The 16,980-nt window shown below is 35.8% G+C and overlaps 2 protein-coding genes across 2 annotated transcripts; both read right to left on the reverse strand.

The window, feature by feature from the left end:
* Positions 1 to 1,557: 1,557 nt before the first annotated feature.
* LOC128241800 (uncharacterized) lies at positions 1,558 to 7,471 on the reverse strand. The gene is made up of 3 exons (XM_052958882.1): positions 7,147 to 7,471; positions 3,369 to 3,525; positions 1,558 to 2,451 (listed from the first exon to the last, which is right to left on the reverse strand). Exons 1-3 carry the CDS (start codon positions 7,303 to 7,305, stop codon positions 2,045 to 2,047), a joined length of 723 nt encoding a protein of 240 aa, XP_052814842.1. The 5' UTR covers positions 7,306 to 7,471; the 3' UTR covers positions 1,558 to 2,044.
* A 1,635-nt stretch (positions 7,472 to 9,106) lies between these two features.
* LOC128239915 (C1q-related factor-like) lies at positions 9,107 to 11,049 on the reverse strand. Its single transcript, XM_052956367.1, has 3 exons — positions 10,798 to 11,049; positions 10,015 to 10,171; positions 9,107 to 9,759 (listed from the first exon to the last, which is right to left on the reverse strand). Exons 1-3 carry the CDS (start codon positions 10,954 to 10,956, stop codon positions 9,353 to 9,355), a joined length of 723 nt encoding a protein of 240 aa, XP_052812327.1. The 5' UTR covers positions 10,957 to 11,049; the 3' UTR covers positions 9,107 to 9,352.
* Between the last annotated feature and the right edge of the window lie 5,931 nt (positions 11,050 to 16,980).

Here is a 16,980-nt window from a genome sequence, read left to right on the forward strand (position 1 = left end):
ATAGGAACTGTAAAACCTGGCATTTTAGAGTTAAGAGTATTCTGTGTAAATTTCATTGTGGAGATTATGTTGACGTCACTAATTGTGTAAATGAGTGGCTTGTATCAGTAAATTGTATTATGGCTAAAACTGGTCACGGTAGAAACAAATTAAGATTGTATCAGACATTTAAACTTGACTATGGAACTGAATATGTTAATATATTAATGCCATATAGTCATAGATCAGCACTTGCAATGTTCAGAAGAGGCGTTGTGCCAATAAGGTTAGAGACCGGTAGATATGAAAGGCGATGTTGCAGACTGCTCCGTGTTCTAGAGATCGCCAAAACTAACACAGACATATGGGCCTTGCTTGCTGCAGATTGCTCCGTGTTCTAGAGATCGCAAAAACTAACACAAACATGTGGGCTTTACTTGCTGCAGCGTGCTCCGTGTTTTATAGATCGCCAAAACTAACACAAACATGTGGGCCTTGCTTGCTGCAGCAAGTTCCGTGTTCTATTGATCGCCAAAATTAAAACTACAGGGTCATGCCTAAAAATCGAATATTTAACTATGAACTTGTTTATGCCAGACCGATAATAGCCTACTGACAGGCATCAACCAGCGACACACATCGTCACAAATCACGAAGTATTAGCGGTAAATGGGTATCTTAACACCACACTTGTTCCAGAATAAACCAATATGAGCTCAACTAGACTTTGTTAGAAATTCTATAAGCAAATTCACGACATTATTTAATTTTGCCCTATCAGTCCCTCATAATAAGTATTATACAGTGACAAGTTCGCATTATCGCTCGCTTTCCCCATATACACACACACTTGTTGTATACTCGAACTGTTGGTGGGTCTATTTTAGCGTTGTTTCATGTTTAGCCCAGCTGCTTGACGCATATTTACTACTCCATGTGTCACATGAAATGTCAGGAATCTGTCACCAAACATATCAGTAAACTATTAAAATAAATTTGAATGTTAAGTCACATTTTATATCAGCTGAAAGTAATTTCTAACAACTAGCATCGATAAATGCCACAGGCATACCGAGCATAACTTGTAATCTGTAATAGTAACAGGGTTAATTTTTCGTCTACTGGGCTTGGCCCGTTAGTTTTAATTGTATTATTACTGAAGGTATAAAATTGTTGTTGCTGTTTTTCTGTAAGTACTATCTAGAAGAAAAACATTTTTCAAGGTCTACGAACCTTTGTCATATCTTTCTCGACAAAATTATTAGAAATATACATGCCATAGCACAGGTGTGTGTTCGTTTGTCTCACTGTGCTTCCCAAAAGTAAATGAACATGTAATGTTCTTTACATTTTCGACATTTTGACATATACAATGGTGGCCAGCCGCCTGTTTCATCGGAAAGCCTGGAATATAATACCAAGTTTTAGCCTAACATGACATCAATGCACATTCTAGACATACATCTGATACCAACAAACAATCAAACCGATATGTAAGTAACAGTGACCATACACTAACATAGTATTTATTTGAAGTTAAAGGCCTCCATCCCAATATTCAAAATGACGTATGATATATAAAATTATTATTGTATTGTGCAGTGCGACATTATTACTACAAAGTAAACAAATTTCAAACGTTTAAGCAGACATTTTAAACATTATGACATGCTTGAAACAACAATCAATGATTACATAACTTTCCATATCTGACCCACATTAACATTATTATAAAGTGATCTATTAAAACAATCAAACACAGGAGAACATACAAACCTTTAACACTGAATGGACAGGCTGTAAGAACTTTGAAGTTTCTCTTTGTTATCTTATTTTTTTGTTCACCTGGTATTCTTATTTATACCAACAAACGATATTTAAAGACTTATATAATCGTGTATAATGTGTTTAAGGGACCATCTATAGTGTTCGTATTTGGTACTTAAACGTATTAAAATTTCTTTGTAATTATTTTGTCAATGAAACTAACTATCACAACAGTGAGTCAACCGTATGAAATACACTGCTTTGTATCACAAAATTAAAAAATATGAGATTGCTTTCTTTATCTATGCAAGAGTACTCCAGAAAAATAAGAAAATCTATGACGATCTTCTATGATCTTGTTTCTATCGGCAAACATTTCCACCCATACTTTGCTGGATACCTCAAGGTACACAATAGCATCGCTTGTGTTACAAACCTTTCCCTCCTTTTCATAGTTTGAGTCAGTGGTTTGTATCCTTCCGTCATTTACGAGATTGGAAACGATCCAGAAACCCGGTTCTGAACACAAATGCACCGTGAAGAGATATGAGCCGGATACCGGAGCGTCGAATATACCGGTATTGTTGTCGTAGCCGTTTCCATAGTTACTGAGCGTTTCCTTGAAAACAATAATTTGACCTTGGTGTGGTGTTTTATTGCTGACCTTCGTAGCCTTGAATAAGATAGTCGGAACTCTTGATTTCTCTGAAATGCCATGTATATACTTCAATTAGTATTGTCAGAACTTGAGCAAGACGTCGCTGTATTTGTTAGAGAAACTGCGTGGGTTGCATTTCAGAGCTGAAAATGTTGAAAAAGAAGAATATCGCTGGAAGTGATGGATGCTTCCGAAACGCCTATAAGCATGTAGAATACAATGTGCTGGTAGCATTATTATACACAAATTGGGGGGAAAATCATCAACTGAAAATATATGGGCAGGTTTCAGAATTACTTTTTAAAGTAAATTTCAAGAAATGAAATACAAAAGTATAAATAACTAAACAAGTGCAGACCATTATTATGGTAGCTTGGTTATGCACTTCCTCTTATTCCAATCTAACTTAACTTCAAGTTTCATTTCAATCCATTCAGTACTTTCCAAGATATGACCCGGACAAGTACCCAATTTTGTAAATTATCATGTCTAAGGGAAATAACTTATATACATGTATATATATATATATATATATATATATATATATATATATATATATATATATATATATATATATATATATATATATATATATATATATATATATATATATATATATATATATATATACAGGGAAGGAATATGGTTCGTGTGCACTGGACTCTCTCTCTGTCATTTCCATCTATCCATTTTTTATTTCATCCGATTAGTGGTTTTGAAGTTCTTCACCAGACAAGAAACAATCTTGAAAAATGATTTACGGGGGGTTAATTAAATGGTATGCCTGAAAGGGTAATGGTTCTTGTGCACTGCATTTTATTTTATTGCTATCAATCTAAATACCAAGTTTTTTTTAACTATATGCTGTCACTTCGGGAAGCATAAAAAATATGGTATTATCATTTCAAGTGTTTCACACATTATGTATTTAAGTAAGATGCAGCTCAAACAATATCAAACATACTTTCAATGGTGTTCATAATGTCCGTCTTAAAAATTGCAAGGTCTTTCTTTAGCTCCACAACTTCATCCTTAGCACTGTTCAAATCGAGCGTGAGCCTGTCCACTTCATGCATGCATTTCTCCAGCCGGTTACTGGTCACCAAGGTTTGATCTTTCATCTGCGTATAATTGAAAGGTTTTATTTCTTTCTTGAAAATGTAACCCTGACCTAATCATGCATTTACAAGGTTGTCACCCCCTGTACCCTGGAATTCGGAATACCGTATGTACTTTAACTGGAATCAAGAATACTGCTTAATTTTTGTCTGGAAACATGACGTCTATTTAATAAATTCTTCAACAAATCAATGTTTTTTTTCGTATAATGTTTTAAACCATTGTGGTTGTTTTCAATAATTTCTGAAACTTAGTTTTAATAAAAAATAAACTCTAGATTGTATTGCCTAGGGTGAGAAGGAGGAAAGGAGCCAGGGGACAATGAGAAGGGACGATGAAGTATTGCAAATAAAAGGAGGGGGGATAGGATAAAGAAAGATGGGAGAGGTATGAAGATAAACAAAATGGAGCATGTATGAAGAGAGTGTAAGAAATTGAAGGGGAGTGGAGGGAAGTTGACAGGAATAAAGGGCAGATGCAGATAACGTAATGGGAAACGGTACGAGGAGAGAGGGGGGAAAGTAGGTGGGAAGGGTAAGAGGAGAGAATGAAGGTGAGAAAGGTAAGAGGAGAGAAGGTTAATGAAAGGCAAGAGGAGAGAGGGGTGAAGAAAGGTGTGAAAGGTAAGAGGAGAGAAGGTTAATGAAAGGCAAGAGGAGAGAGGGGTGAAGAAAGGTGTGAAAGGTAAGACGAGGGAAGATTAGTAAACGGTAAGAGGAGAGAGGTTAAGTGAGAAAGGTAAAAGAAGAGAAGGTTAATGAAAGGTAAGAGGAGGTAAGGTAAGTGAACGGTAAAAGAATGGAAGGTCAGTGAAAGGCAAGAGGAGCAAAGCTAAGAGGGAAGGTAAGAGGAGGGGAAAAAAGAGAAGGGAAGGAAAGAAGAGGTAAGGTAAGGGAGAAAGATTAAAGAAGAGAAGGTAAGTGAATGGTGAGAGGAGGGAAGGAAAGTCAAAGTTAACAGGAGGAAAGGCTAAGAAGTGTGAAGGTAAAATGATGGAAGGTAAGAGGAGGGAAGGTTAGAGAAGGGACGGTAAGAAGAGGGAAGGTAAATGAAAGTTAACAGGAGGAAAGGCTAAGAAGTGTGAAGGTAAAATGATGGAAGGTAAGAGGAGGGAAGGTCAGAGGAAGGAAGGTAAGAAGAGTGAAGGTAAGTGAAAGTTAAAAGGATGAAGGTAAGTGAAATGTAAGAGGAGCAAAGCTAAGAAAAGGGAAGGTAAGAGAAAGGAAGGTAAGGGGAGGGGAGGTACGTGACAAAGGTAGAAAAAGGGAGGGTAAGTGAAATGAAAGGTATTTGAAAGGTAAGAAGAGGGCAGGTAAGTGAGAAAGGTAAAATAAGAGAATGTAAGTAAACGGCTAGAGGAGGGAAGGTAAGAGGCGAGAGGGAAAATGAGAAAGGTAAAAGAAGAGAATGTAAGTAAAAGGTAAGAGGAGGGCAGATAAGTGAAAGGTTAGATGAGTGAAGGTTTGACGAGGGAAGGTAAGTAAAATGAAAGAGAAGGGAAGGTAAGTGAAGGGACAGAGGAGAGAATGTAAGAGGACGAAAGGTAAGTGAATGGTAAGCGTAGAGAAGGTAAGGGAAATGAAAAAGAAGAGAAGGAAACTGAAAGGTAAGAGGTGCGAATGTAAGTGAAAAGTAAGAGGAGGGAAGGTAAGGGACAGGTAAGAGGAGTGAAGGTTAGCGAAAGGTTAGAGGAGGGAAGGTTAAAGGATGGAAGGGTAGTGAAAAGTAATAGAAGAGAAGGTAAGTGAAAGGTAAGAGGAGGGAAGGTAAGCGAAAGGTCAGAGGAGGGAAGGTAAGTGAAAGGTAAGAGGAAAAAAGGGAAGTGAAGGGTTAAAGGAGAAAAAATTTAAGCTAAAGGTAGTGGGAGAGAAGGTAAGTGTGAAGGGTGAGAGGAGAGAAGAAGGGAGAAAATGTAAGTGAGAAAATTAAGAGGAGAGCAGGGTAATAGGTGGAGAAAAGCTAGATTAGAAAGGTAAGAGGAGAGATGAAGTGAAAAATGTAAGTGAGAAAGGTAAGAGGAGATAAGGGGAGAGAGGGGGGTATGTGAGAAAGGTAGCAGAAAGGGAGGAAGGTGAGAATGGTAAATGGAGACAGGGGGAAGATATGTGAGAATGGTAAGTGGAGAGAGGGGGTAAGGTATGTGAGAAAGGTTTAGAGGATAAAAGGTATGCGAGAGATGAGAGGGGCTAGAATGTAGGTGAGAATTTAAAAAAAAATACAAGGTAGGTGATAGAGGTAGAAGGAGAGATGAGGTATGAGAAAGGTTAAGAGGATAAAGGGTATGTGAGGGAGAAGAGAGGCTAGACGTTAGGTGAGAAAGGTAAAAGGAGAGATGCTATATAAGAAATGTAAGTGGAGAAGGGGACTTGAAAGATTGAGTGTGCGTGAGAGGGGTTGAGGATAGAAAAATGGGCTAGGAAAAGCCAAAGGGGTTATAGACAATAGTGAGAGGAGGGGGGGGGGGGGGTATAAGCATTAAGAAATTAAATAGGAAAGGTGAGTGTTAGTAGTACCAGAAGCATTGGATAGAACAGTATTCATTATATGTGCGACCACATACGCATGCACGATAGAGGCTTAGAACAGAAGAGAAGACAGATCTCGTACCATGCACGATCACACGTACAAGGGGTGGCTTCGGGAGCCGAATTCGAAATCAAAACCGCTAGTTCCCGTACAAATGCACCTAGGATTTAAAACCCTAGGAGTTTTTTTTGGCGTCACTAAGTAATTTAGGGATTATATGGAATATTGTTAAACCTCTTTCCGTGGAAATAAAAAATGTAATATTTGTCATTATAAGAAATATACAAAACCCGTACATGTTATAATATCTTATTTTTAAAGCTGCATTCCGGAATTATAATTCATTAACATTGTAGTAAATGTCATATTTCAAGCATTTGTTAATATGTTTCTGCCATCCGGTATTTCGTAAGTCGGCTTTATTTATTAATAAGTTGTTTATCAATAATTGATCATTTCCATAACAATGCTTTATATCGTTTGGGGTTTTTTCAATGAAAGGAGCGGAAATATACGCATGAATGAAAAAGCAGCTTGAGAATACGTAGAAAACCGGTGGTACGTGTATAATTAAAATTGCCTTTTTTCGAAGCGTCAATGTTAACGAAAGGATATGCAAAGATACACTAAATTTTAGTTATATTCCCGGCGAAAAGGGCAGCAGGGGAATAGGGACTCACTCAAAAGAGAAAAGATAACTACTTTTGTTTATGTTTGCTTGTTTATTAATAGAATTCGAATCCAATTTGTTATAAAACGTACATACACTTACCGTCGATAATTACACCATAGCATTTCAAACACAGAGGTATGACCAATGGGATTATACGTGATAAAAAACAGGATACCAGGGATGGTAAAAACTCGGCACCCGTAATACAGGGTACATATTCTCTGCATCCGGAATACCCCAAAGGTGGTCGGAATCGGAGGTACCAAAAGGGAGTAACGCCCTCATATACGGCAACCTATGGGTCAGACTCCTTAAATTCAATGCAAAACTCAAAAAGATCTGCTGGCCCACATAACATACCATTCCATAAATATTCAATTAAAGTATGTATCGTTTATGAATAGATGACGTCAGATGTACTTACCTGTTCCATGGCAACTTCTTGGCGTACAAGTTTTTCCAGCAGCCGCTCCTCGATTTCAAACCTTGAACATCTTGGCTCGGTTGACCCCGTACATTTACAATGTACTGATAAAATAGCCAGCATCAGCAGCAAAACTTTGCGGAATTCGTGGTCATCCATTGTGAACTAAATAATATAGATGCTTGAAAATATAAAATATTGTTTTAAGTTTTAAAGTTACGGTCCGAGCACAATGATTTATCTTGCCGTTTCCATATATGAACTTATAGGTGTAGTTAAAAGATTAAGTAATTCGCAAGCTAAATTGATAATTTAGCACCTGAACTTTGTTTTGAAGATACCGTGCGGTAATCAATACAGAGAGATAACATGGAATATATAAACCCTCAACCAATCCGTGAATAAACATATTCGCTGAAATTCATCAATATAATACAACAATTTATGTATAATTATAAGTAAGTAGGAAGTTATTTTGAAGGCGCTCTATTGCATTTCAGTACTGTTTAAGACTAAATTTGAATGCTTTTGGAAATGACTTAAAGCAAGTAAATCTAGTTCACCAGCATACCAAGTTTGAGGTACCTGGATACAAGCATTCTTTAGTTATTGAACGAAATGAGATTTATAGCTCAAGGCCACCACGACCTCGACTTTTGACCGACTGACGTCAAAAAGTTGAAGTGCTGATTACGTTGATGGACATTTAGCAAGTTCAAGGTTTCTATGTCTACGCTTGTTTTTCTCCATTATTGATAGAAAACTGCGTATTTCCAGCTTAAGGTGACAACCACTTTGACCTTTGAACCATTTACTTAAAAAAACAATAGGGTTCATCTCGATCAACCTATCTACAAAGTTTGAGGTCCTTGGGCCATGGAGTTATTCAGATATTGACTAGAACCGATTTTCAGATTAAGGTCACCACCAACTTGATCTTTGATCCACTGACCTCAAGATCTATATGTTTCATCTGAGGTCTCTGAGCCAAAGCGTTCTTCAGATATTAAATATAGACCGATTGTCACCACCACAACCTTGACCGTTGACCTACTGACCTCAATACCAATAGAGCTCAAATCATGGTTATGATCTACCTACAAAGAAAGTTTATGATCGCTCAGCCTAAGTATCCTTCATATGTCAAATGTGCCCAAAGGATTGTAATAACGGTATAAGACATACGTGTATTTTGTATCTGGATGCTACTTTTTCATTTAACCAGTTCATACACTTGTTTCTTCATAAAGGTTGTTTTATCAAACATATTTCATAGTTTCTTTTTACAATAAAAATGTTGTCTGGTACATTTTGATCACGTGATCCTCCATGGTACAAAATGGAAATCCATTCCAAACTGTGGTCCCGCCTAAAGAAAATAAAGAAGTAATGGACAAGCCCAGTAGCCTAAATTTAAAGCAAGATTACGTTTAAAGGCACAAGGATCAGGCCCGAATACAATCGGCACTTCTTGGCCATCCTCGGCCATTTGCCATCGAAACCAACCTGGAATGTATGCCGGTGCATTAGTTAATGACTTTAAGAAGATCGTTTAACTTAATAAAAATCAGTTATAATAAGGTATTATTATATCAAATATAATATTGAATCAGGCTCTATGATCAAAAAACTTTGAATTCAAAGACGAAAAATCTACGCGAGATAACACACTCATTCAACAACAATCAACTACGAGAAGATAACGACAGAAACAACGAAAACTACAGGAACAAGTGCAGTAGTCAAAGTATAACGAATACCCTGTATAAGGTGATAATGCTTAAGGCCTAACAGACAGTTCACGAAAGAAAAAAGGACTGCCCAGAATGGAAATATTACATTGGAGACTGATTAAATCATTTTATGAATAAGTTATTAACCTAAGAGATTGGAATATAAATTTACTTAACATTTTTTTAGATTTTGTATCACTTCAACAGACTTATATATACTTGGATTTATTACATAGATAGGACATATTATGACAAAGTATACTAGTCTCTAAATTATTTGCATAACAACAAGTTCAATAACGTTCTGTTATGTCATGACTACAATAATGACCCCTTTCAATGAGCAGTTCATGTAAATTAAAATCTAAGCCTCGCCAATGTCTATAACTCCAGCTTTAATAATTATTGAGTTATGCTTTTTTTTAAATGCAAACCCATACGAGAGTTATCGATTCTGGGTGCTCTTTGTTTCTTCATATATGCAAGATTACTCCAGTAAAATACGAAAATCTATGATAATCTTCTTTGATCTTTGGTTCGCTGTTAAAAATTTCCACCCATACTTTACTCTGTTTCTCGAGATACACAACAGCCTCGCTGGTGTTGCAAACTAACCCATCCTTGTCATAGTTCGAATCGGTAGTCAGGATCCTTCCGCCATTAATGAGATGGGAAACAATGTAGGCTCCCGGTTCTGGACACAAATGCACCGTGAAGAAATAGGAACCGGACACCGGCGCATCGAATATACCCGTGTTGTTGTCATACCCGTTACCGTAGTTACTGAGCGTTTCCTTGAAAACAATAATTTGACCTTGGTTTGGGGTTTTATTGCTGACTTTCGTGGCCTTGAATAAGATCGTCGGAACTCGCGATTTCTCTGAAATAACATGTATGCACAATCATCAGTTAGTATGGTAAAAACGTGAGCAAGTGAGACGTCGTTAAATCTGTCACAAATCTTGAATGGTTGCATTTCACGACGGGAAATGTTGAAATAGTCTGTGTTCTTTGTTAAGACACAAAGGCCCATTGTATACTGACATACACGTAGTTAACAAATAAGATAATTTAAGTCACATGCTTCACACATCTTATATAACTGTTGAATAAGCTCAAACATTACAAAATATACCTTCAATGGAGTTCAAAAGTCCCGTCTTAAAATTTGCGAGGTCTTTCTTAAGCTCCACGTGTTCATCCTTAGCATCGTTTAAATCGAGCGTAAGTCTGTCCATTTCGTGCATGCAGTTCTCCAGCCGGTTACCGGTCACCGAGGTTTGGTCTTTCATCTTAGTACACACGAAAGGTTTTATATAAATATATTATTATTGAAAACAAAAAAATCGTAATTACCTGGCCAAATTTTGCATGTGCGAGGGTTTCACCTGTCAGAATACCGTTTATCTTTTATACAATTCAAGAATCCCGCTTTATTTTAGACTGGTTTCGGAAAGACCATTAATAAAAAATAACAAACCGCTGCGGTCTTTTTGTGTTTAAATATTCCGACACTTATTAGTTTTAAAGTTGATTGGCTGGGGAAATGAATGAGGAACATAGTCAAGAGACACACTGAATGGGAGATGGTAGGATGTTCGAGTAAGAGAAATAGAGTGGGAGCGGGGACAAAGAATGAGAAGAGGTATTGAGAGTGAAAGAATGGGGCAGGTAAGAAGAGGGTGCGAGAAAAAGAAGGGGGTGGTCGGAAGAGGACGTCAAGACATCGGAGAAGCATAGAGGGCATGGAAGATATGTATAGCCACCTAAAGGCCAAAATTAAGGCATAGCTAATAAAGTTCTACTGGCCTAATATACACGTGCAAACACATATCATAGCAAACCTATAATATTTGTCTTAAGTATAGTGTGTATCATTTTTAAAACATGAGCGTTAATGAATTAATGAATATCTAACCTGTTCCATGGCAACTTCTAGGCGTATTAACTTTTCCAGCATTCTCTCTTCGAACTGGAACCGAGAACATCGTGGCTCTGTTGATCCCGGACATTTACAGTATAATGTTAAAATCACCAGCATTTGTAACAATACTCTGTGGAAGTCTCGATTTGACATATTGGACTGATTTATGTTACTGATATCAAATATAATATTGATTAACTAGCATAACAGTTTTTAAGAAATCACTATTCCCCGTTATTTCTTCCGTCGTCGTTTTTAAATATGTAAACGACATTTAAAATAATGTATATGCATATTAAAATGATAACCATATTACATCACATGCCATTGTTAATCAGTAAAGTCGTAATATGTTGACAAACCTATAAGATAACATCTAGGACTTCGGGTGATATATCTACATACATTTTCCTATTGTTATAATGAAAAAAGAAAAATGAACTTACATAATATATTATCGGGGAAAAGAAACTGCGTATTAAACTACAGCTACGAAAGGTAATACCACGTCATTTGTTGATGCTACATATGATGTTTACCTTAAATAAAATGGCTAATAAACGTCACACTGATACGGGATTTACTTCATCAAAATATACGATCATTTTCCGAATTAAGTTACCTTTAAAAAGTGCCTTTTTGGGCTTATTTAAGAACCTATTAATTTTTGCATAAACAGTTTCTTCATTAAAATATGTACTCGATAGGTGGCGCTTTGGTCGATTGGTAAATACACGCACGCAAACCCTATTCTTGCATACCGGATATCCATACCTGACACGTGCTTCCAGATACACAATATTTTGGGGCTAAAATTATTCTTTATGGCTTTAAACCTCATTTAAGCGGTCCTACTAAACACTACAGAGTCAGGCAAAGTCTAGCAAAGTCATTTAAGGGTGGGGTTAGTTCCCCCTTTGGCTTCTTAATCTTCTTTGAACTGAACGGGGGATGTGGTAGGGTCAGGTCATAATGTAGACCTTATAAACACTACTCACATCACCAACTTTCACCTTCCCGTATACAGGACAAATGTTTCCATTCATGTTATGTTAGACGCGCAACAAGCGCGAATAAAGGGCGAATTACAACATTCTGTAGTGCCTACTCATTGTTACATGCCTTATATCTGTTAATTGACACATGACAGTGAAACAAAGCATAGTTTTACAATCTCAGACCAATGGCAACCTTCAATATTTAAAGGATTTGAACCTGAATGGTTTGTAATTTTAAAAAAAACAGGCTGAACATGCTGGATCTACTTGATCTACGTTTTATTGTTTACATTTTCACCGCATTGTTTGTCCTCGTACACCGGATATGGTCATTTTACCGGATACATAGTGGTTACGTTCAACCAATTTGTTTTCTTAGGAGAAACGTAACGTTTTTTTAACGTCGTTTTTTTTGTTAAGTTTATAAGTGGAGGTTTTTCACTATATATGGTGTTGTGGGTCGTTACGCACTAGAAATCAGTGCTTTATTGCATGTAAATTGGTCAATTGACTATATAGAATATATTTTATTTAGTGGTGTCTGACCTTTAAGCGAAAAATATCTTACTTAGCGTTAAAAGCGCTAATATGCCTCTCTACTAGCTGTCGCGCATGTGCAAACAGCTAAATAAGTCAAATCTCAAAACAATTAATAATGTGATCATTTATTAATGTAATTTTGTGTATGTTCTTTCCAAGAGCTTTCAGATTGACTTAATTAGAATCCATCCGTGGATTCCATTTGCGAAGGCATGAGCTTATCAAAACCTAGGCGGCCGTACCACCGTACCGGTGTTTAAGTTTTATAAGGAATGCATTTATAGCCGATTATTGTACGGTGTATCGAAGCCATACATTTAACGTAGTACTATAATACTTTAAGGTATTAACTTGTACGTATACGATACGGTTGTACGGCGGCCCGGCTTTTAGTAATAGTCTCAAAAGGCTACATGTTCGACAATGGCTCGATAAATAGAAAAACAAACGATGACCTGAAAAAAACTATGTAAAACTTTGCGACCCAAAAAATATGTTTCATTCATATCATTGATAAAACAAAGTTTCAAGTGAACTGCAATTGAAGTGATCTTACCCGAATGACTTCCGGAGAGAAACAACAACTTTAATTTTCAAGTAAAATACATGTACCAATTGAAATAGTTGATAGTACGTGTATCCATACTCCATACTCCATATCAACGGGTATTTTTCGGATCAATTGAAAATGGCACAGGTGCCGCCACTCTAAAAAAAGAATGATGCGCTGCTAAAATAAAATTATAGACCTATATATATAAGTATCCTTCCGACTTTACAAAATCTTTGAAAATTAATTGCTGGACAACTATATAAATACCTATGCGCCTTTATGGAAGCCTTGCTTGTCAAACAACATAACTAAAAATCCTCGAGGACTGGAGGCATGCTCTTGATGAAAATGACTTCGTTGCAGCTGAGCTGATTGATTTGTCTTAAGCGTTTGACTGCTTGCCGCATAATATCCTTTTGGCAAAATTATCAGAATACGGACTATCTGAACCTACTACCTGCGCATGCCTCATGCAGTCGTATCTAACACATAGAAAATAACAAATTAAATAATTTTATCCCCACGAACGGCTTTTCCATAAAAGTAAGACATATTATTTTTATGGATATAAACAACAGGTAAAACGCTAAAAATCATCATTATTATCATTATACTAGCATTAGGGGTACCGGATACCGGAAATTATCTCAGGCCCGTTTCAGGGGAGATTATCAATTTATTGTCATCCTTAAATACTCTTCATCTAAAGGTGTAAAATAATAATCCGGAACTGAATTAGTTTTTATTTTTATCGGTGGGTGTTTTTCAATATTTACAAATCTGTTTAACTATATGTAGTGCAAAACGCTTGCGCTGACTTCAAATTATCTTGTTTCAGCATTGTTGTCATGATCATTGATGCCCAGCAGTGAATTTAAAATATGACATTTGTCTTTTTTTGTTAAACAGTGATAACTGGTTATTTAAAACGAAAACAAAGGATTATTAGTTTTATATGATACTGTCAATCGCCAGGTAGGTAAGGAAGTCATTGGATTTCACTTACACCAAAAATTAAAAAGATTTGACCACCTGTACCTTTAAAGTAAACCTGGGAGGAAAAGTGGGCCCGGTGTGGGGCTTGAACCCACGACCGCCAGAACACTAGCACTGCGCTCTAACAAACTGAGCTAACCAGGCGGCTGGTTCTAACCCACACAAACTACACTCCTTCCCCCTTTAAGGCCAACGGAGGCACTCCTGCCGTTAACTGCTACCATCAGTACAGTAAACCTTTGAGGAAAAGTGCGCCCGGTGTGGGGCTCAAACCCATGACCGCCGGAACACTAGCACTGCGCTCTATTCAACTGAGCTAACCCATACACACTACTCCTTGAATAAATTAAAATTGAACTATAAAAATATAAACAATACGGCCTAAATAATATATCAAAATTTTGCACAGTACAAAAATATGGAATATACAATTAGTCTCGGACCTGTAAAATAAACCAGGGCTTTTCAGCCAGAAATGCCTTGGATTAATAAATCATTTTCCTTTGTTAAACATGCCGGTGTACCAATTTAACAAGACTATCAGTTCGTGAGGCAAAAAAATGCAGCAAGTCGAAATCTTTAGGTTTAATTTTTTTTGGATTGATTTCGATAATTGAATGTGCCGTAACAAGTAACTATTCTTATTTTTAATAGTGTAAATTTCAGACTACGAATTAAGCCACAGGTGGCGTATAAAGAAGTCAATCAGGCCTGTAAAAATGGGCAAAAGGCATTCCTTGCAGTTTTGGGTCGAATACTTGTTTATATTCACAAATAATCAGTGTGAATATTTTTTAGCAATATTATTAAATGAATCCAGGCATTGTCATAGCCTTAGTGGTATTTGTATCAGTGTAAAGAAAATTCACCTTGGCCATACATAACTTAACAATTGTTTAAGATATTTCTACGAAACTTAGTACACATGCTTCAAGAGACAATGTGTAATAAGTTTCGAAGCAAGGCCCATAGTTCTGTCTGAAATAGATGTTGAGTTATGTATGATTTTTTTGGTGCAACTTACTGCCTTCTAAATGCTGTTTCCCCTTGCAATTTTTTTTTCCCCAAATTTTATAACAAAAAATCCCAATCTGATAAATACAGATTACTTTAATGAATAAAAAAGCAATGAATTTCTTGAAATATAAACACAATTTTGACAATGGCCTGATTTTGTATTTTTTCCTCAAGTCAACTTTTTTCCCAATTTGTAAGGCATAGGGGGTAAAAATAATTTAAAAAAAATAACTGTTTATAAAAAACAACAGACGAGCATTGACATCTCACTGCAGTGCAATTGTTTAAAATCTTTGTATAATAAAGCTGACTTTTTTTCATTACATGCTACATTCTTTATTTGCTTGTCATAATCATTATTGGTAAACATATTCGCCTGAAATACACTTTTACTCTATTAGATCATGACAGACTTCATTTCCAAACAAAAAACTGAAAAAATTAGACTGAACGAAAAAAAAATGGTTTGTTCATACATGTAAATCATAAATGGCTTTGAAGCATAGGACTTATGGCAAGCAAAACAGAGGGTCCAGGTATATGTTCAATATATTATTGTGTCCTGAAAGGAAGAAAGTTTAGATAGATGCACATTTTTTTTTTAACTTAAATGCATTATTATTATGTTTTATTCATTTGACACAAACAAAACAAGACAAAAAGCAGATGATTAAAAAAAATTGTACAGATAAAATAATATTAGTGATATTTTGGCGTTTTAGTGGGAATTTGTGGCCACATAGCTTTCAATAAAAAATTATTTTTTTTAAAAGCCCATTTGTTTTTATCTGTATACAAATGATGTTTTTGTGTGTGTGTTTTATTTTTGAATTAAAATGAGTTAAACATAATAATGCATTAACATGAATTCAGATTTTTTTGTGCATCTATATTAGACTTTCTTCCTTTAAAAAGTAAAACCATGTTGTACAGTAAGATCAGTATTTTCTGTTGACTATTATTTCACCCTGGTGTATATAAAGCTGCACTCTCACTGATTGATTGTTTTTTTTTGTTTTTTTTTTCTTGGAATGAGCCAATTTTTTATGTAAATATCTGGATACCAGTGATATAAGACTGCTGACAAAAGAGGAAGTGGCAGTTTTTCATATTTATGTTCGTAAATTGATGTGTCTAACACTTTAAGAAATTTTCGGCTGTTTCCTAAACAGTTGAGTTCTTTTTTATGGTGAGCTAATTTATATGACTGAATTGAAGGCATTGATGCCAAAATCAGCTGATTCTGAGACTGAAAAAAATGAAAAAAGTCAAAACTGTGAATCTGTGAGAGAGCAGCTTTAAACATGAATTGACATTCTCTGTGTTTATATACGGTAATCAGAGCACATTTTGCTCATTTAGTTAAGGTAATCCATCTATCATTAATAGAAAAATTTCATTTTAAAGTTACAAAAAATGTTAAGTTTGAATATGTTAGTTTATACTGAGGGCTTCTTTTTATATAGGCATAGTGATATTTAAGAAACAAATTAATAAATATGCTATATAATCATATTTTTTTTATACATCCTACCAAATAAATACTCGTAGGCTCCCCCCCCCCCCCCCCCCCAACATTCCCCCACCCTCCCAAAAGATACACTCCGATATCAATTCCAAAGGACCAAAAGAAAGCCTTGCTATATGATTATATCCATTCATTCTGTAATTTTCTTAATAACTACTTCAGAAATAATTAATCTAATTGCATACTGTCATGTTAAAACCACAGGAAATCAATCCAAAATTCAGCCCCCCTCATTCCCATAAGACACACTCCAAGACCTGAAGAAAGCCCTGGGATATAGTTATATATATCCATTTATTCTGTAATTTTCTTAATAACTGTTACTGATGCAATTAATCTAGATGTATAGTGTATATTTTAAAGCTGCACTCTCTCAGATTAGCCGTGTTGACAACTTGTTTATTCATTTAAGATCAGATCGCAGGTTGTTATATTTAAGTTTGAAAATTTATGCTTTATGGCTAAAAGCTTTATTAGCACTTTAAATAAAAGAAGACTTTTCAGCATAAACATCATTTTTTTAATGTAAATATAAAAACCTGAGA

The sequence above is a fragment of the Mya arenaria genome, chromosome 7 (assembly GCF_026914265.1).
Source record: "Mya arenaria isolate MELC-2E11 chromosome 7, ASM2691426v1".
NCBI lineage: Eukaryota > Metazoa > Mollusca > Bivalvia > Myida > Myidae > Mya > Mya arenaria.